Consider the following 21,765-nt stretch of genomic DNA (forward strand, 5'->3'; position numbering starts at 1 on the left):
CATTGTCTTATGCCAAAGGTGGAGTACACAGATTACGGGATGTGTACCAGGGCTGGGGCATGGCCTACTTCCCCTCATGAAATGGCATGGAGATGGCCTTGCATCTGTGGCATCCTCCGAAGTCCTGGTGCCCTGTGCTGTGGGAAGAGGCGGGAACAGGACAGGCTGCAGGACTCTCTCCCTAGCCCTGCTTGAGATCTTGGCACTGTGCCTGGCTATAGTACACTCAGTGATTTCTGGTATCTGCATGCCGACACAAAAACTCTGGCTTTGCTAAACTACTAGCTGCACAAGTCTAATAAAACAGCTACGTGGGACACAGAAATAAGCTCCCCCAAACTTTATTTAGATTGTGTCTCCCTCACCTCACGGTCCTGATATCCAAAGTTATCTAATGCTGCTGTGTGGGGTGCAGGCTGAGGGCTGTGGGGCTGCCTGTGTGTGCCTCCCAACACATTCAGAAATGCTTCTGGAAACTATCTTTGGAAATCAGAGACACGGCAGGAACAACAGAGCTTTAAGGGGCTCCCGGAATACACTCTTATAAAAAAAATATTTTTGCAACTATAATGAGCTCATTACAGCACCATTTAGGGCAGGAAGAAATCTACTTAGCTTCTTTAGACGATGGCGCTTCCGTCCTTGAAAATATTTTTGTGTGCGCAATTCCCACAGCTGCAACATTTGTCTAATTAGGTATATGTTCACTTTGAGTTTTCGTAGATTTTTTTTTGAAAAAAAGTTTTAAAACATTTTAAAATGGCTTTAATGTTTGTTTCCACAAGGAAGGAAGAGAAGGAGCCAAGTGACGGTGGGAGAAGAAAATGTCAATTGTTGTAAGAAAGGCATGGCTGGCTTCCAGTTGGCACGGCAGAGTCACAGGTGCTTACCCGTGTCCCCTCTTGAAACCACAGTGAAGCACTGGCTTTTCTAACAACGACGACAAGGACAACAACAACAAGGAAACCCAGAGGAAAGAAAGAGTAACAAACAATAGTAAGAAAAGGGGGCCAGGCTGTAGGCACAGCTCAGGGTAAGAGTGTGCTGCCCTGGGTCCTGTTCTGCCCTGAGTTGAATGAAAACCATCCCTGTAGTCTTGGGCATTGGGCCCCCCAGTTGGTGGAGCTGTTGTGTTGGCCAAGGAGGTGAGGCCTTGCTGGGGGATATATGTTACTGGGGGTAGGATTTAAGAGTTTAAAGGCTCCCGCCATTTCTAGTTTGCTGTCTCTGCATCATGCTTGTAGTTCAAGATGTAAGCCCCCAGCGTCCTGATCCTGCCACCATGCCTGGTGCCTTTGCTCCACCATCATAGATTCTAATCTGCTAGGACTACGAGCCCCAGTGAGCTATTTCTTCTATATGTTGCCTTGGTCATAGTGTTTTACCATAGTAATAGGAAAGGAGTGAATATACATCTACAGTACCACTCCAGAGAGAAAAGAAGAGAAGGGGAGGAAGGGAGAGAGGGAGGGAAGAAAGGAGAGAGGGAGGAAGGGAGAGAGATAGGTTGGGAGGAAAGAGGGGGTGCACAGGAGTGCTAGCTCCATGGAAAAGAAGAATGCCATGGTACCATGGCTCTGGGAAATGGGAATTCGAAGCACTAAGTTTCTTGCAAAGCTGGGATGGTGGCTGCCTGTCTCCCCAATCCCAGGACACAAGAATGAATCCAGGAGGCACCTCAGCAGGGAACTGCTGAGCTCAAGAACACTTCACCCCCTGCCAGATCACATAGAGGAAAGGTCACAAAGTACTGAATTGAAAACAGAAAGACTAAGTAAAAACAAGGCCATGAGGCCATGATCTCCTCTTTAGCCCTGTTCTGTTGAACACCCAGGGCTCTCAGACCTGGGGCTGGGCTAAAATCCTCAGTAGGAGACAGGAGAATTCCTTTTTGGAAAAAGAAAACAAAACAAAACAAAAACCTGACCAGCCCAAAGGAAAACAATACACATGTTAGAAACAATGATCTATGGAGATAACCTCAATCAAATGTCTTCCCCTGTTGGCAAGTTTACCTGTGGAAGCACATAGAACTTCCAACCAGCTCAGAATCCCAGGATTAAGTGGCAACAGTGAACCAGAAATAGGATGTTTGAACAAAGTCAGAGATTCTACTAGAGGGGCAAAAGAATCTCAAATTTCACAGTGACCCTGAGGTGAGCAAGTATCTATGAACCAATAATGTATTCAGAGCTAACAGAAACTTTCTACACATGACAAGTAGACATGGCCAGTATAGTGAGAAGACGACAATTTGTAAAAGGGCAGTAAACACATCTTCAAAGTGAATGGAGGGGCTAGAAAATATAAGGAAATGCCCCACAAACAGAATAAAGTGTAGAGGTGGAAAATGACCGGGAAGACGAAGCAGCAGCTGAAGAAACAGTGTAAGAGAGTAAAGTGAAGAGTTCGCATGAAAATTCAACCTGACAGTTACACTGAGTGCCCAATGTGATCACTGAAAAGACCGCTGCTAACGCACATTTACAGAAAACATAAAGATTACAGTTACAAAGAGAAGATGGGAACTTTCAGAAAGAAAGTATATTTAAAAGATGAACAATGAGTATGCTGCTAATTTCTCATGTTCCCAGGCAGCAGTGGGCAGAGAGACAATAAGGAAATTCCTTATTGAATACAAAGGACACGTGACTCCTAACAAACTAGCAATCGAAGATGGAATGGGGAACATGCAAGGACAGAAAGACTAGAATGCTGACCATGCATGCATATATATACAGGTATATGCACACATATAGGTACTGTATCTTATCCGTACACACAGGGGTGTGTGTGTTTGCTCACGTGCACACTGATGCATGCACATAAATGAGTGTGAACGAGAGAGGAGTGGGAGAAAGGGAGAGGAAGAGAGCAGAAAAGGAGGAGGGAAGGGGGACAGAAGGAGTGGGAAGGAAGAAGGGAGGGAGAGCGTCATTTCTATGGGGAGAAATGTGCTCAGCTTCTTTAGATTACTTAGCCTCAGTTCCTCCAAAAAAATGAAAAAAATGTTTCCACAAGGAAAGAATAGAAGCCAAATAGAGCCAAATGACAATGGAAGGGATGAAATGTTTGCATGTTAAGTATGATTTTATACACATAGACACCCACCTCTGTGTGTGTGTGTGTGTGCACATGCATGTGCGTGTGTGCATGCATGTGTATGAAGGGTACAGCTGACACAAGCTTTCCTATTAAACTCTGGCTTATTTTTTCTTTTTTGAGGAGCCTGTGTGCACAGCTACACATGTCTTCCAGAGTCCTGTGCAGCTAACCATGTCCTGGGTCATAAGCTGTCAATGAGATCTGCTAAATGCTTATAAAAATATTATTTTCCTTTAAAAAAAAAAGAGGGAATTGTAGGCCTTCAGCCTTTGCCTTTTTAGTTCCACTGCTGCCTAGAATGCAGGTAAGAGAATAGGGGTGCATCAGCCAGCGTGAGACAAGGCCGAAAAGGTAAGAGTGGACATCAGCATCTAAGGATGACAGATGCTGAGGAAGTGCAATGTTCCTGACTGACTCAGATGCACGGAGGATGTGTGTGGTGTTCCTGACTGACTCATGCAGAGGATGAGTATCCCTGACTAGATCACTGGCCTGCAACACCTGTGAAATCACTCCTACACAGTTCACTTCACAGTGGCTTTCCATGTTAAAAAAACACACACAAAACAAAAAACACAAGGACAACAACAAAAACTCTGCCACGATTGTGTTTCCTGTTGTTTGTAACTAAAGGCAGCCTTCGTGCATTCGCAAGTCATCCAAGAACTATCTTGGGCTGGAGAGATGGCTCAGTGGTTAAGATCACTAACTGTTCTAGTAGATTCAGGCTCAGTACCAGGCATCTACAGGAGCACTCTCTAGATTCTAGATTCTAGGATTCATCTCTAGAATCCAGTTCCAGGGGATCTTGTTCCCTCTTTTGGCCTCCACAGGCGTAAGGCATGCAGGCTCGTAGGGTAGACACACACACAAGCAAAATACCCATACACATAAAATACTTTTCAAAATGTGAATCACCCAGATACTCTTTCTCAGAAGTTTCTGGAATGTGCATATCATAAAAACACAAAAACTAAGAAAGAAAGGAAGAAAGAAAACGTTATTTGCTCAGACGTGAGGCCATACAGGATGTGAGAGAACTTTCCAGGCTCCTGAAGTAATTGCTGAGGCAGTCACGTTCCTAAAGAAGAACCAGTCTGAGGGGCCAGGGAGCTCGCTCAATCTAGAAATTGCTTGCTGTGGAAACATGAGGACCTGAGTTCAATTTCCCAAAAAAATCACACAAAAAGTCAGGCTTGGCGGGGTACACACTTATAATCCCAAGGCTAAGAGGCAGAGAAATGGGTAGCTCCCCAGGGCTTACCAGTCAGCCAGCCACATGTACTTGATGAATTCCAGCCAGTGACCATCTCTGGCTGTTTATAAAAGGTGGGTGGGACCTAAGGAATGACACTAGAGATTGTCACCTGTCCTCTACCTGCTTCTGCACACCCATAAACCCTCATACACATCCATGAACAGAGAGTAACAGGAGAGTTCTGGGAAAGGCAATTCCCAGGGTCTGGTTGAGGATGGACAGCAACCACACTGGCTGCTGGGCTGGAGAGAACACCATGTGAAGACAAGAAGAACACCACGTGTACAACTCACGAGCTGCTGGGATACAAGTGAACTTCTGCTGAGGGACATGCTGATGGCAGCCTGGCTGGGAAGGTGCACTGAAACAGAAGGAAGGAGCTGGGGAGATCGGAATATACCCATGTTGTGAAAGGGAGACTCGGGGATGAAGTGTCAGCAAGAGGCATCCGGAGGAAGCAACAGATGTCGTTCTTGCAGCAGGGGAGATTGCTGGGGGTGCGGGGCTTGGGATCTGGGACTCTGTTTCAGACTTGTTTGTGCTGAGCCGTGCTGGAGCTCGGAGCAATGAACGAGGCTACAGTCAAACTCAAGATATGCTCAGCCCTCGACAAGTAATGATTCCCATCATCTGCCAAAATGAGCAAATGCTTCGTGTGCTTTAAACATCCTCGATGACGAGACTTGGGGAATGGACTGAGAATCTAAGTGTAAACACACCATGGACTTGGAATATTAATATTAATATTAGACAATACTTAAACCACTACAAGCATGCTAGCCTGCTTTGCTGAAGATGTCTCCCCCATCCTAAGGCAAGACTCTGTCTACAGAGGCTACAGCCTCCCTCCCAGTGAAGGAACTCCCCGCTATTAGCTTTATTTAATAAACAATGGCCTCTAAAATATATCAGCTGTGCCCGGACTTCTGTTTGTGTGTGTGGAGCATATGCCAAGTTCACGGCCAACTCAGGCATACTTTGAACCTCACAGGTTTACATGTTTCTAAGTGCACTTGCTGAACAACCTTCCAAGGAATCAGTTTGTACAGAACTCTCTCAAAAACACCTTAGACTGCGGTTTTCATCTGCAGGTCCCAGAGTTCGCTAAATAGGCTTCGGTGTTGTATCCTTTTTCACTGATGTGCAACCGTCTAATTCAATCACCAATTTGCCAGGTTGATCTATTTTGCTGTGTCGGTATTTATGGGAGCTAGAATTTGGTTACGTTATGGTAAGACATGCTGGAGGGTCGAGGGTGACAGTGACAATTAAGAAATAAAATGTTTCATGTTGGAAACAGTTGATGAAGGAGGGCTAGCTAGTTGTCGGAAACTAAACGCCTGATTACCTAGAATCACGGAAATGAGAGTTGGAGGTCAGGGCGAATCATTCATTGGTGAACAGCGCCCCTAGTGGCTAAAGGGGGCCGGCAGCGAGGGTGACCGGGGAAGCTCCGGAATTTTAAAAAGGCACCTGCTGTGAGTTCTCATTATAGGAACAGGGTCCACAGGTGCCCCGGCTTTAGGAAGATTCAACTCCGGAAAATACAAGTCTGTAAAAACTCCTTTAGTGTATACACTTTCGTTAAACTCTGAAGTGGGTTCTCGTGCTACACAAGGTCTTGGTGTAAGCCCTTATTTGCTAACGATGAGCAAGAGAGGAGTTCTGTTAAAGTTTGATCCTTACTGACAATTAGGGAGGGAAGCCAGAAATCTCCAGATGAAACAAAAAAAGAATAAAGAGCGCCGCGGGTACACCTGTGATGGGGGCGGGGCGCGTCCTCTGCGTCTCCCGGCTGTGTCAGAGTGGGGGGTGGAAAGGAAACTTCGTGGGGAGTTGACTCCGAAGCTGGTGAAGGAACTCACTACCCCACTGGATCAGTAAAACGACCCCGCGCACACCCTCCCAGGAGACACGTGTAACTGTCAAGACACTAAGAGCCTTAGGAGCAAATGTCACTCCAAGAGGCGAGGCTATGCCTTTTCATTCAGACACTAGCAGCTTCAAGGCCCGCGAGCAAAACGTCTTCTTCCCCTGTGCCACCCCAACCCCCGGAGTGGGCACCTGGCAGGGGTAACCAGTGTCGGAGCGCCGGGAGCCTGAGCGGGGATGGAGGAGGGGTTCCTCAGATGCGCCCTGGTGCGTCTCCTCTCCTTGCCGCTGTGGCACTTGCGGAGACCCCGGCTTGTCGCGAGGTGGCTGAGATGGGACGCGCAGGCAGCCGCCTGTGTGGGTGACTTACCTCGGGCTGCACGGGGCGCCAGCAGGGCCCCAGCCAGGGCCAGCAGGAGGGCGCGGGCGGGGGGCGCGCGCCGCGCCGGGCGCTCTGCCATTGTCGCCGGCCTGGCGTGCAGCTGCTTCAGGGGCCCCGCGACCAGCGCTGCAGCATCCCACGCGGGCGCCGAGCCGGTGGACGTCCTACTGCCCCGAGTCTGCCACGACCCCCTCGCGCAGCGCCCGGGTCGCGGAGCAGCAAGTCTAGCCTTTCATTTTTCAAAAAAAAACTTTCTCCCCTCCCCGAGTGTGTGCGTGCGCGCGCGCGCTACTCTGGCACGAGCCGCCCTTGACCGTTGCAATAAATGAGCAGCCTGTCCGAGTTGGCGCCGGGGACCAGCGATCTGAGGGCGGGTCTGTGCAATGGATCCGCGGCCAGCAGTCGCCGTTCTCATTACCACGGAACAAATTAGCGTCTCCCCCGCACCCCGCCCGCCTGCGGCGTCCCGCGGGTCCTAGAGACCGCTCTGGGGTCCCCCACCGCCCGGGTCCTATCCACTCTCCGGGGTGGCTAGATGCAGGATGCCCCCAGACCCCTTGTGTGGGACGCCGCGTAGACCCGGCTTCGTGGCGCAAAGGCGCGAGAACGCACACTTCCCAGCCTCAGGATGATGTGGCCACGGGGCCCTGGGCGCCGGCAGCCAAGAGCACACGCGGCGCCGGGGTCCAGCTTTCCAGACTGAGGCTGGAAAGGATGACTGGGCTGCTAGCTGCTGGCTAGCTGGGTATCGGCGGGACCTGAGGAACAGGTCTGGGATGTGGTCCACAACCAGGCAGCCTGTGGCTGCCGCGTCCCAAACCACCAAACTAGTACCTCACACCTAAGGAATAAGATTGCATTTATAGTAGCAGACACTTGGGCACAGCGTTTTTTGGTGTGGTGCTCTGTTTTTGAGACTGATAGATTGGCCAAAGTTTCCTTTCAGTTGTCTAGACCCAGGAAAAGGGTCCAGATACATTCCAAACTTCACCAGTCTTATGCTTGGCTGGTTAGAGATGCAAATTGCAGCCTGGCTTGTTGATTAGTGCTCTTAATCCTAACATTTGATGGGCCGAGACAGGAGAGTTACTGCAAGTTTGAGGCTAACAAGGGGCTACACAGTGAGTTCTGGGCCAATCTGGACTACAAAGTGAGGTTCTGCCTCAACAACAAAAAAAGATGGTGGGCAAGGCCTGACTGGAGAGAAGTATCAGTTGCCAGGCATTCTCCTACATCTGTGGAATGAGCTGTTCTTCAGGAGCACAGCTAGGCAAGCACCAGTAAGAGAATGGAGGGCCTCATCTCAGGGTTGTAGTTGTGTCCTCTCTCTGCCTTCTCCTCATCAACCCCTCAGATTTCCTAAAAGGACTCTGGGTTCCTTAGAACCAAGTAAGAAGCAGCAGGGGCCAGACAGACAGAGCAGCAACACATCTGGAGAATAACAGCCACTGTGGTCCCTAACATGGGAATTTCTTAGAACTTGTAAGGGTTCAAGACCTCCATCCAGGCCAATGAATTCAGAACCCATCTTGGACCTGGCAGTTTTCAAAGCCTCAGTTGATAACACTGCGGCTGAACAGAGATTCTGTTCTGATCCTACGACTTGCCCTCTTCTGGAATAGGTCCACGGTAAGAGGAGAGTGGGATTGGGGAAGGCTGGGTTCTTGACCACCTCCCTGGAAAGTAGCCTTACCAGCTGCCTCTCACCAGCAGTGGTCTGCAGCAGTCTCTCACTTCAAAAGAATGACATAGGACCTTAAAAGTGAGAGGCTTCATACTAGAGTCAGAACAGGTACCCTTTGAAGTCATCCCAGCTGGTAGCCACCCTTGCTTGTACATCGTCCTGGTGTTTAGTCAATCAGAATTAACAGTGTTCCATTAGGGGCTTGAGAAATCAAGCTGTAGAGAAATGTCTCTCACCTTCAAAGGCTCGTCTATCTTTTTGTTCTTTTCTGGGCAGGGTCTCTCTATGTAGCCCCACTGTTGTCCTAGAACCCACTGTGCAGACCACACTGACTTTAAACTCACCAGGACGTGCCTACTTCTGTCTTCCTTGTGCCACCACCCACAACGGGCAGGCTTTTCAGTCTTAGAGAACAAGCCAGTAAACCGCCATGATTGGGCAGTGTGTGCCCGATAACCCAGTCAACAGCAGCCAGGTTTGCTTGCTTATCACATTATAATGTATGACATATGGTCTTCACGTGATGTGTGATAAAGGCTATCACCTACATCATTTCCCTTTAATGTATAGACAAACAAAATACAGCACACAGAGGAGCTAAGTGGCTTTCCAATAGCCATACAGTCACGAGCCCAGCTTCAGACCTGTCTTAGGAGCAGTGTATGTTTGACCCTGAGATGAAACCTGGCCTCTTAGCGTCTGCTAAGTCACGCCTCTAAGGAGGAACTGAACTGAGGCCCTGGTGCAGGGTCTTCCCACCCACGTGCTCCTCCAGGGTGCTCAGTAAAGATGTTGGGGATTCTGTATCCGGGCTCTGCTGGGGGAGAGAGGTCCAAAAGGACAAGCTCAGAGAGTTCTGAGCTTAGTTAATTCCAAGACTGCTGAGAGAGATGTGTGAGAGAGACGAAAAGCAAAAGGCTTGGGAATGATTTCCTTCGAGGTCACCAGGACAGAATGGCTTTAGGATGGGCATAGCTGTTAGCCCAAACCACGGATAAAGAAATGGTTTATTCATACATTCTAGGGCTTTCTATGCTCTCTTAATATCCGCTTCTCTTCCATATTTATTACTCAGCTACTGCTCTTTACTGTACAAAATAATAATAATAAACTTATTTTTTTTAAGCGTAGAAATTGCAAAGCTGTCTTCAAGAGGCCAAATGTGCCCCAAGACTATCTTTGGTGTTTGACTGAATGAAACCAAACAGCCACTTGCAGAAAAAAAGAAAGAAAACACCAGCCAGGAGCCCTGTCTTCCCAGCCTTCCGATTCGCTGTGGCTGTGAAGCTTGGGCCTAGCTACCACTCCATAAAAACTTCACGTCCGTCAACCGCAGGCAGCTAGGCAGAGAGCAAAGCTGGCGTCCGGCAGATGGTCTGCCTTTGGATGGGAATTCTGCCTCCTCGTTCACAGGAAATGAAAGCCGACATGGCATTCAATACTGGATTGTTAGGTAATGGTGTGAGGTCAGAGGCCAGGATCTGCTCATTAAAATTTCAGATAGATGGCTGCTTGTCCCTTCCTTTCTAGAAGAATTGACCTTTGCAGTACTGTTTCCTGTGTGCTATTTTTGTGTAACAGCCTGGGCATTCACAATGAACAGGGGGGCACTTATTTCTTACCCAAGCTTGTGTTTAGCTCTATTCCCATTGAGTACGAGCAGAGGAAACACAGAGGCAAATTTTCCTCGGCTGAGATTTTGCAGGCAGCCTCTCCAGTGTGGGCAGCTTGACCTATTGATGGAACTTGAGACAGCTCACAAAACAGCTTTTCTCTCTCCCAGCACAGTTCCCAGGGCTTGCTGCAAAAGTAAACAAACACAATGGCCCCACGATGGAGATTCTTGGAAATCTTGTTAATTCCATCTCTTAAACTGAAATTCCTGCTCCCTCTCAGCCTGGAGTAAATGCCATCCATTTTCCTGTGTTTCTTGTCTTAAGAGTTTCTCCTTTCTAGAACCCAGGGCTTCACCTCCATAGAATCCTGCTCCCTGGCCCCCCACCCCAGTCTCCTCCAACCTTCCAGAGTCAACTACCATACAGATTCAATACTTAAGGAAGATGAGGATGGAGGGACACTCATGGAGGCTTAGTCAAAGTAGGCAGAAGGAAAGGCACCCAGTTTGTGTATGTTACCTTCCCGTTGGACTGCCCCATGGAGTCTTCACATGGGAGGAATGTTAGTGCTGAGAAAGCCTTGAAACTCCCATTGCAGCGGCTGGTGGAGGGAAGGGAGGGAGTAGAAAACACATGGGATTTCTACAAAAAAAAAAAAAAAGATTGACTTACATGAATGATCCAAGGGTTCAGTGAAACTCATTCCTTAATTCATGGTGAGTAGAACAGCCATTTGGCCTTGATGACATGCTCGACTGAAGTGTGTGAGTCCCAAGTCCTTAATTCAAGTCACTCAGCCTGAGGGAATCCTGTCCCACCTCTGTGAGGATGCCCAAGCAGCATCATGGAGAAGGACTGAGGTCAGGAACCAGGAGCTGAGTGTGATATGAAGGAAGTATTCAGAAAATGGCTCTTCAAGTCTGTCAAGCCTTCAGGTGACAGTGGCTCCAGACAGGTATTTAAGCACAACCTTAGGAAAGACCCAAAGTCCAGCCTCAGCTAAGCTACCTTCAAATTCCTAACATACATAATGCAACCTGAGATAATAACTTTTGTTTTGCACCAACAATTTTTTTTTTCTTTTTCGGGAAGAAGGGGTAGGTGGTAACGGGTTATACCACAATAACAAGCACACATCTACAGAAGCAAATACCCGTGTCTGTATTGGTTTGTAGCTCCCAGGACTTCTGACTGTGTTTCCTCCAAGGGCACCTGCCTTGTTCTGAGCATTGAATATGGGTTCCTATGTACCTCAAGTTCTACAAGCTCCTGAAGACCAGGAGAGATGGAGACTATCGGGGCTAAGGAAAACTTGAAAGTGTTTTGGGAATAAATTAGGGTCACCAGACGGTTTTCTTGTGGGGGAAGAGGTGGGATCTCCTTTGCAGTAACTGCAGTGAAGACCAAGCCTTATGCACGGGATGAAATTCTTTCCTCACCTCATCTATCTGGTGGCAAATTAGAAGGATTGCTTCTCATTTTCTGCTCTTGAAACTAGAAAATAACTGGACGCAGGCCTCCATCCCATGCCTTGATTCAGTTCCCACTCCGCCCTTACTGTTTTAGGCAAATCAACCCCCAATTTCTTTAACGTGCCTCTTGAGTCCAGTTCTTAAGCTTCTCAATCAGGTTTGTTGCTGTCCTCTGGGCCTGCTCCAGAGTCCTGATTTCTCTCAAACAAGAAGGCCAAATATGGTCCCAGAGCTCCTAGAAGTGTCTGTGCAAGGCTAATGGAGGCTGGGGACTGCCTTGTATGCTGGGATCTCTGAAGTGGAGACCACTAACTCCTCTGTAGCCTAGTTTCCACTTTGGAAGTGGAAAGTGGAAAGCAACACAGATAGATCTAGGGACACTGTTTCTCTGATGGCCCTCAGATTGTCCCCTGCCTGGCTTTGTTTCTGGTTTCTCTCCATTCTGCATTCTGCTAGACATGCTTATCTAGGGCGCCTTCCTCCCATTAACCCTTACATAAACTCAGGCAGACAAGACACCCAGACACCCAGTGTTGCAATTCTTGTCCATAGTACTAGCATTCAGGAGGCTGAGATAGGAGATTTTTATGAATTTGATGCTAGTCTCAGACAGGCAGGCAGGCACGCAGACAGGCAGACAGACAGACAAGATAGCCAGAGGTTCTATTGGCCAAGTGTTCTTCCTCTAACATTCCAGTGTGGGATCTTGAAATAAATAACCATCTCTGCCAACTGCAGATGTAGCAGGACCCTATACCATGGCTCTACCACTTCCAATGCCAATGAAGAGCTGGCAGAGTTTCAGGGTCCTTGCTGCCTTCAGAATTAGCTCAGACCTCTCTCGGAGAGCACATACATTCTCTGGGATTAGCAAACAGCCCAGCTGGTTTCTTCCACCCTACCACAGCCTTTCATTCCACAAGGCCACTCACATCTCTAAAACATTGACCATACTATGGTTTCCCATACACCCACTCAAGGCTACCCTCCCAGGCCCTAGGCAGTACCAGTTTCTCTGGGACGTCTTTCTATGCTCTGAGCTGATGAAGACTTCCTTTTTCTGTCCCCTGTTCCATGTCCCTGTTCACCTGAGGCTGCCCACTAACCACGGTCATCAGGACTTTGCACACCTGTCTGCCACACAGGACGTGTGTCAGCACCTGTCTGGATCACTGTATTATAGGACCATGCCTCACACAGAGCTGACACAGAGAAGGACGTCAGTTTCTAGTTGTACGCTTGTTTGAGTCACTGTAACTCCATGTTTCTTCATGAATCTTTACAAATGTTCTGTATAATTTTCTGATCCAAATTGAACAGGGGGGGCTCTCTGGAAGTATATCTATTGCCGTGGTCCAAGAAGATAAGTGGACAATATTTCATCCCTCCCAAGTCACTGTCCCAATAGCCATCCTAATTATTCCAGTTAGGGCCCATTACCATCGCAAATCAAGTTAGACCTGATTTCCATCGAGTGGCAATCTGTGTGTGTTTTATATTCTAAACCCCCTGATTTTTTTTTAACTAACTCCATTACTTCTGGTAATATTTTTAAAACAAAATGAAACTCTCTGAAGGCTCCAAACAATCTCCAACCACGTTTCGTTCTAGTAATCAGACAATGGGTAAGATTGTGGTTACTTGAGGATATTGCCAACAATGGAAAAATTAGAAGAGAGCCTGAGTCAGAATAATTTGAAACCAGAAATGTGTGTTGGTAATAACTCGGAAAGTCACATGGCAGAGTCTCAGAGACAAAATCAAATTTGAATTTTTTTTAAAAGTCATAGCCTCATATATTAGACAGGCCCTTCCGCCTGGTAAGATGCCAAGACATCTTACAAAATCTAGTGTTGAGAAATCAGAATCCTCCGCCATAAGGAAAATCCTGTGTCTCTTAGGGATGAGATGTAGAGAGAGCTGTGCGCCTTATGGAAAAATGATCTGCAGTGGGCAGGAAGCAGTGACGTCATTAAAGAAGAGACCGTTAAAGGAAGGTAACTGCCATCCCTGCGTCTTAAGCTGCGTGGGCGCTTTTCCATCACCCGGAATGAGGCGTGGATCACCCTAGGTGGGGGCTGGTGTGAGAGCCGGAGTCCACATCCAATCCCACTAGGCTGAAATGCCAACAGCATGATTCAATAGTGTGGTTTTGCTGTGCAAACCCAGCAGCTTACTCACCTGTCTGGAGCCTGAAAGGGGACGCTTATTCAGCCCAGCAGAAGCCACACTCCAGACTCCCTCTCACTGTTATATCAGCAGCCGCTTGGTCCTACCATCCCTGGGGCAGAAAGCACATGTGACCAGGATCCGAACCTAGGGCACCTGGTGTCACCTGACCCACAAAGTGGCCCTTTGGCCCTTCTCAGAACAGGCCTCTGGAGTCTAAACAGGAAGCACACATAACTGAACCCTGCTTCCGGCTTCTCCATTTTATGGCAGTTGACCTATTTTTATGGCCCTTTTTCCTGACCTACTTTTAAGTCCTGTTTTTGAGAGTGACACAGAACTCTCTTGTATCTTAGCAAAAAAAAAAGTGGGGGGAGGGTGCAGGGAGGGGGAGTAAGGGAGTAGAGAAGTGGAGGAGGAAACTCACACAGCATCCCCGGACAAACAGAAGAAATCAGAGCTGCACCAACGTTACAACAATGGGGCATTTGGTTTTTATCCCAGAAAATATAACCAAGAACTTGTCAGGAATACCTCAAAATTATTAATGGTCAAAATTGTGCACACATATTTGTGCACATGAATTTGTGTGTGTGTGTGTGTGTGTGTGTGTGTGTGTGTGTGTGTGTGTGTGTACAAGCACATAGAGAGAGACAGAAAACAGAGAGACAGAGAGACAGAGAGGGGATGGGGGAGAGAGATAGGGAAAGAGAAATAGATAGACTTATTAACTGTTTATTTTCTAAAATGTTCCTGCGGGATAATGCCAATGTTGGTAGAAGCCTCCTTTGCAAACAGAAGCCAGGCAGCTCCTGTGTCTCTGCTTAGGGACGCTTTAGCCAGAGGCTGACTGTCTGAACTGTTATCCCATGGACTGAAAATTACATATCTGTTTTACAAGAGAGATTTATGCTCTGGACAGCAAATGGCCAGACATCCATTTCCCAAGTACTAGTTAAAAGCTTCCCCAACAATAATGCCATGATAATGGCAATTATCACTTAATAAGTATTTATCATCGCCCAAAACACTTTGCATATGTTATTAATAAGCATATCTATTTGCTCTGAGAGGCAAAGATGTGGCTTGTGTTCCAATGTTGCAGATGAAATCCTAAGACTCGATAGTATCAAGGTATTCCAGACCCCCAGTCAGTAAATAAAAGCTGAAAATGGTGCCTAAACCCAAATGTGCCTCACTGGAGAATGCTCTGTGTGTGTGTGTGTGTGTGTGTGTGTGTGTGTGTGTGTGTGTGTGTGTGTGCTTGTGAGCTTGTGTAGATCTGAGGATAATTATAAGCGTTGTTATTCCCCAGGCCTCACCTACCTTGTTTTGAAAGAAGGTCTCTCTTTGGGATCTGGGGCTCTGTAGGCCCTAAAGATCGTCCTGTCTCTGCCTCCCCAGCTCTGGGATTACAGGCATATACCAACATGTTTTTTTTTTTTTAACTCGGGTGCTGAGAGTCTAACTTGAGTCCTCATAACTGTTTCAGCAAGAACCTTACTAACTGACCATCTCCTCGGTCCCTAATCCTACCATCTTACTTTCCCTGGACCAAACTCCTCCAAATAGAAGTGGGTCCTACTGAAAATCACACTTGAACCTGGCTCGTCCCATGAGAGATCACTGCTTGTTCTCCTGTTCTTTCTCCTCCCTCTTAGAAAACAGACGCGCTCTTTAACATCGATCAGCTCAGAATGGAGGGACACAGAAGGCAATGTCACGTTCATGATGAGATCCCAGAACAGGACGTCAGTGGAAAATACGAAACAGAAATGAAATCTGAAGTCTAGCTGATAATGATGTAGTAATGTTGGTTTGCTTTTTAACAAATGTACCGTGTCATTTTAGGTATAGACAACAGGAGAAACCAGGTGGCAGACTCAAAGCTTCCTGCACCTCTCTATGACTTCTTTGTTTTGTTATGTTTTTGAGATGGGGGTCTCTCTCTGTAGTCCAGACTGCCTGGGCTCACAACAATCGTCTTGCCACAGCTTCCTAAATGCTGGGGTTACAGACATGAGCCTTCTTTATATGACTTCTCTTAACTCAGATGTTGTTCTAAGAGATAGATGGGAAAGGAAGAAGAAAACGAGTTCTCCTACAAGTTCTGAGTATCTACACAACAGAGATCAAGAGCCACATCGTGTATCATTGACTGCAGGCTGGACAGACAGTACAGCAGTGTTGCCCAGTCACCCACCAGGACTTTAGGGTGAACATGCCTAATTCAAAGCGCTAGGGACTGAGAACTTGTCTCAGTAAAGTGCTGGTCTTGCAAGCACAAAGACCCGAGTTCCATCCCCAGAGCCCACCTGCTCTGCTGAAACTTGTACTTGAGGCCTGGATCATCCTGTGGGATATGCTTATAGTCCTGGGGGCTATACACTTATAGACACTGGGAATCAGAGACAAAAGGTTCCCTGAAGTCCCCTGAGCAACCAGACTAAACTTTTTGGCAAGTTCCAATGATAGAGGGTTCCTGAGAAATGACACCCAAGGTTACCCTAGGGCCAACACACACACACACACACACACACAAACACACACACACACACACACATCTTTTTTTTTATCTTTATTAACTTGAGTATTTCTTATTTACATTTCTCTCTTTTTTTTTTCTTTTTTCTTTTTTTTCGGAGCTGGGGACCGAACCCAGGGCCTTGAGCTTCCTAGGCAAGTGCTCTACCACTGAGCTAAATCCCCAACCCCCTTATTTACATTTTGATTGTTATTCTCCTTCCCAGTTTCCCAGCCAACATCCCCCTAACCCCTCCCCCTCCTCATCTATATGAGTATTCCCCTCCCCATCCTCCCCCCATTACCACCCTCCCCCCAACAATCATGTTCAATGGGGGTTCAGTCTTGGCAGGACCAAGGGCTTCCCCTTCCACTGGTGCTCTTGCTAGGCTATTCATTGCTACCTATGAGGTTGGAGCCCAGGGTCAGTCCATGTATAGTCTTTGGGTAGTGGCTTAGTCCCTGGAAGCTCTGGTTGTTTAGCATTGTTGTTCATATAAGGTCTCTAGCCCCTTCAAGCTCTTCCAGTCCTTTCTCTGATTCCTTCAACCGGGGGTCCCGTTCTCAGTTCAGTGGATTGCTGCTGGCATTCACCTATGTATTTGCTGTATTCTGGGACACACACACATCTTAATCAAGAAGATCCAAAAGTAGGATTGAAATCGGGAATAAAAACTTATTATTAAACATTCTCAAAAGCTAGGAAGAAAAAAGATTGTGTACATGAAATATGCCACTATTTATCCAATAAATCATGGTTAGAGTATATGAACATGAGCACAGAATTGCACTATTCTATTTTGAAAGGACCATTCATAATTCTTAAGTATTTCTGACAAGTTTTTGGTTACATTTTCTGTGACAAAAAGCAAATGAGGATAAACTATGCTTATTTTTTGTTATTCCACGGAAGAGAGATAGTCAGGACTGAGAGGAAAGGGGTGGAGTGTTGGCCTTCTCCAAATACACTCAATATGTAGGTCTAGTGTTTCAGTCACAAAATATTTTCTTTCAAGACTTTTATTTTTACTTTATGTGTATGAATGTGTGCCTATGTGTATGTATGTGCACCGTATGTATAAAAGGCCAAAGAAATCAGAAACGAGAGTTACAGACAATTGTAAGCATCATGTTGAGGCTGAGAAGCTAACTTGGATCCTCAGGAAACAATGGTCAAGGTTCTTAACAGCTGAGCCATCACTCTGGTCTCAACACAAATGTATTTTTATTTAATAGCAAAGTAAATATAAACTTTTTAAAAAAATCAGCCCTAGAAGTCAAAAGCAAAATGAAATAAATAAACTTGGTTATTGATTGATTAGCTGTGTAAGTTCAAAGAGAGAATTATCCCATCTGATCCTGGGGACTTTGAAGCATGAATTTGATTATGCATATTTAGGAAAATATCCGAGAGAGAGAGAGAGAGAGAGAGAGAGAGAGAGAGAGAGAGAGAGAGAGAGAGAGAGAGAGAAAACATACAAAAACAAACCAACCACGTGAGCATTTTTAATTGTCTTGTGGCTGCCTGTATGTTTAGTGTGGTGGTCTGAGATTTAAGATTGATAAACTCCAGAAAAACACCCATTTCAGCTGAGAGCATTCACATAGACAGAGTCAACATATCTTATTTGAGAATAAAATGACTCACATTTCAGCTTTTACACTAAAGGTTCTAGAAGCATAAGACATCCCACCCATAGGAAATGTTTCTAGGGCCTGCATTGTGGTCTCTATACACCATTTTCCCTGAAGTGCTGTCACAGCCCCTTGAAGAGCCTACTGATGCCAGAGGTGGCCCAAGAAGCACTTAGAGCCATGGCCGATCTTGGTTGTCAGCTTGACTGTGTCTGGAGTCCACAAAGCTATCCTCAACAATAAAAGGACTTCAAGGGGAATCACTATCCCTGAACTCAAGCAGTATTACAGAGCAATAGTGATAAAAACTGCATGGTATTGGTACAGAGACAGACAGATAGACCAATGGAATAGAATTGAAGACCCAGAAATGAACCCACACACCTATGGTCACTTGATTTTTGACAAAGGAGCCAAAACCATCCAATGGAAAAAAGATAGCATTTTCAGCAAATGGTGCTGGTTCAACTGGAGGGCAACATGTAGAAGAATGCAGATCGATCCATGCTTATCACCCTGTACAAAGCTTAAGTCCAAGTGGATCAAGGACCTCCACATCAAACCAGACACACTCAAACTAATAGAAGAAAAACTAGGGAAGCATCTGGAACACATGGGCACTGGAAAAAATTTCCTGAACAAAACACCAATGGCTTATGCTCTAAGATCAAGAATCAACAAATGGGATCTCATAAAACTGCAAAGCTTCTATAAGGCAAAGGACACTGTGGTTAGGACAAAACGGCAACCAACAGATTGGGAAAAGATCTTTACCAATCCTACAACAGATAGAGGCCTTATATCCAAAATATACAAAGAACTCAAGAAGTTAGACCGCAGGGAAACAAATAACCCTATTAAAAAATGGGGTTCAGAGCTAAACAAAGAATTCACAGCTGAGGAATGCCGAATGGCTGAGAAAAACCTAAAGAAATGTTCAACATCTTTAGTCATAAGGGAAATGCAAATCAAAACAACCCTGAGATTCCACCTCACACCAGTCAGAATGGCTAAGATCAAAAACTCAGGTGACAGCAGATGCTGGCGAGGATGTGGAGAAAGAGGAACACTCCTCCATTGTTGGTGGGATTGCAGACTGGTAAAACCATTCTGGAAATCAGTCTGGAGTCTCCTCAGAAAATTGGACATTGAACTGCCTGAGGATCCAGCTATACCTCTCTTGGGCATGTACCCAAAAGATGCTCCAACATATAAAAGAGACATGTGCTCCACTATGTTCATCGCAGCCTTATTTATAATAGCCAGAAACTGGAAAGAACCCAGATGCCCTTCAACAGAGGAATGGATACAGAAAATGTGGTACATCTACACAATGGAATATTACTCAGCTATCAAAAACAACGAGTTTATGAAATTCGTAGGCAAATGGTTGGAACTGGAAAATATCATCCTGAGTGAGCTAACCCAATCACAGAAAGACATATATGGTATGCACTCATTGATAAGTGGCTATTAGCCCAAATGCTTGAATTACCCTAGATGCCTAGGTATGAAACTCAAGACGGATGATCAAAATGTGAATGCTTCACTCCTTCTTTAAATGAGGAAAAAGAATACCCTTGGCAGGGAAGGGAGAGGCAAAGATTAAAACAGAGACTGAAGGAACACCCATTCAAAGCCTGCCCCACATGTGGCCCATACATATACAGCCACCCAATTAGACAAGATGGATGAAGCAAAGAAGTGCAGACCGACAGGAGCCGGATGTAGATCGCTCCTGAGAGACACAGCCAGAATACAGCAAATACAGAGGCGAATGCCAGCAGCAAACCACTGAAGTGAGAATAGGTCCCCCGTTGAAGGAATCAGAGAAAGAACTGGAAGAGCTTGAAGGGGCTCGAGACCCCAAAAGTACAACAATGTCAAGCAACCAGAGCTTCCAGGGACTAAGCCACTACCTAAAGACTATACATGGACTGACCCTGGACTCTGACCCCATAGGTAGCAATGAATATCCTAGTAAGAGCACCAGTGGAAGGGGAAGCCCTGGGTCCTGCTAAGACTGAACCCCCAGTGAACTAGAATATGGGGGGAGGGCAGCAATGGGGGGAGGGTTGGGAGGGGAACACCCATAAGGAAGGGGAGGGGGGAGGGGGATGTTTGCCCGGAAACCGGGAAAGGGAATAACACTCGAAATGTATATAAGAAATACTCAAGTTAATAAAAAAAAAAAAAAAAAAAAAAAAAAAAAAAAAAAAAAAAAAAAAAAACCAAGCCACTGAGGGAACCCTGTGAGGGGTTTTCCTGATTAGATTGTTTGAAAGAGGATGTCCCACTCTAAATGTGGGAACACCTTCAGGTGGCAGACCAGGAAAAGGGACATAGAAGGAAAGCATTGTCCTTCGTCTGCTTGTGTCCACTCTTGCAGGCAAGCTCATCTACTCTGTGGCTGTGGCACTCCCTCAACAACAGCAGATCCAGTTTCTTACAGATTCCAACACAGACTGGAGATCAACAGCTCTCCAAAAATCCTCTAGGATGCCAGGGACTGTAGAGACATTCATCCTTGTGGACCGAAGGACAATAGATTCTTGGCCTTTCCAGTGTGAGATGGCCATTGTGGGAATATCCAAACTGATTCCTGTCTTTAAAAATCCTGTGTGTGTGTGTGTGTGTGTGTGTGTGTGTGTGTGTGTGTGTGTGTGTGTGTGTGTGAGTGTGTGTGTGTGTAAAGTCTATCATGTCTGTTCCTTTAGGGAACACCAACCAATACATAAACCCTACAATATCTTGTCATACTAAAAGGAAAAAAAGTTCATCAAAGGTCACGAGAGTCAGGTCAGAAAGATCCAGAAGCTAACATGACTAAGCTCCCATTAGGCAAGAGTGGAACAATTGGAGCAATGACAACTTGGAAACACACTGTGTGAATGGTTTGCATTCATGAATCCATTAGGACAGGGAGAATCTGAATAAGCATCCTCTTGGATGGTCAGGACACCGGGGAACCAAGTCATTATTTCGAAATGGGGCTAATAAAGAAACAGAGGAAGCATTTATCTTGGCTCTCCTGGGTGAGCCCTACATCAGGGTATGCAAATAGTTGGTGCTAAAATAGACTCTTTTCCTAGAAGTAGGCCAGACAACAGAGGACAGCAAGTGTGCACATGTGCACGAGTCTTCGGGGTTGGAGGAGTTTGCCAGTTTGTAAGATACGGGTATGAAACCATACATCCAAGAAGAGTCTCCCAGGTACAAACCTTGGCTTGACCAGTGTGATCTAGAGTAGGTTGTCAGCTCTCTGCCTTAGTTTCCCCAAATGTGGTGCACCCTTACACACAGCTGACCAGAGGCTGTGTCTCTTGACAGCATGCAGCACTGAATGGAAACCCAGCAAAGACCCATGTTCAAACACACCTCGGAAGATATGCTGGCTAAGTTTGGACTGTGGGAAGTGAGGACAGTGTTATTCGTTGTGGGGCTACAGGCCAGGACAAGCCTCATTTGGGACATTGTTAGAGACAAATTCTCTGGCCATCCCTGCTGCAGTAATGTTTTCAGAGTGTTCTCTGGGGCTAGGCCCCAGGGTGCTATTTAAGAAAGCATGCCAGGTGTTTATAAAGCATCTGAGCTGATACAGGAGCTAAGAACATTCTGGTCCTTTCCCTTTCCCACCTCCAGTACTGAGGATGAACTCTGATCTCTGGCATGCTAGACAGGGCTCTACCTCAAAGCTATGGCCCAAGCCCAGTTTAATACTGCTGCGCACAAAATTGAATACAGAACCAACAGTCGTGGTCAGAAACCCGTTTTGTGTGAATGAGTGAACCACAGGGAACCCTTATATCTTAAAGTATAAAAACCTACTAATATTTCATTTTTTCCAAAGAAGGTCCCCCCTCACTTTTAATAATAGCATGATTTTCAAGCATGCTGAAAAGTAGGGTGAAAATTGGGTACTTAACCTCGTCAATCCGGTGTAGTAGTTGTTAAATTTTTTTGGTTATATTTGCTAAATTGTGTTTTGAATTCTTTTACTATCTTATTATGAGAATTGTTAAATATCCAGAAAGAGAGAGTGTGATGTG

General features: G+C 46.2%; 1 protein-coding gene and 1 long non-coding RNA gene across 8 annotated transcripts in view; one reads left to right on the top strand and one right to left on the bottom strand.

The window, feature by feature from the left end:
- The window catches only part of Adam12 (ADAM metallopeptidase domain 12), a 338,938-nt gene extending 325,254 nt beyond the window's left edge, over window positions 1-13,684 (bottom strand). Inside the window, exons 1-4 of one of the 7 annotated variants that reach the window (XM_087588431.1) lie at window positions 13,571-13,684; window positions 10,736-10,792; window positions 10,437-10,559; window positions 9,924-10,102 (exon numbers count right to left, since the gene is read on the bottom strand). In XM_087588431.1, the coding sequence (XP_087444557.1) occupies window positions 9,924-9,951 (28 nt within the window). In that variant the 5' untranslated portion in view covers window positions 9,952-10,102; window positions 10,437-10,559; window positions 10,736-10,792; window positions 13,571-13,684. 7 annotated transcript variants of the gene reach the window in all.
- On the top strand, window positions 6,918-9,807 carry LOC134483951 (uncharacterized). The gene is made up of 2 exons (XR_015652638.1): window positions 6,918-8,246; window positions 9,433-9,807. It is a non-coding gene; the product is annotated as an uncharacterized LOC134483951 (long non-coding RNA).
- Window positions 13,685-21,765: the final 8,081 nt, after the last annotated feature.

The sequence above is a fragment of the Rattus norvegicus genome, chromosome 1 (assembly GCF_021556685.1).
Source record: "Rattus norvegicus strain SHRSP/BbbUtx chromosome 1, alternate assembly SHRSP_T2T, whole genome shotgun sequence".
Lineage (NCBI taxonomy): Eukaryota > Metazoa > Chordata > Mammalia > Rodentia > Muridae > Rattus > Rattus norvegicus.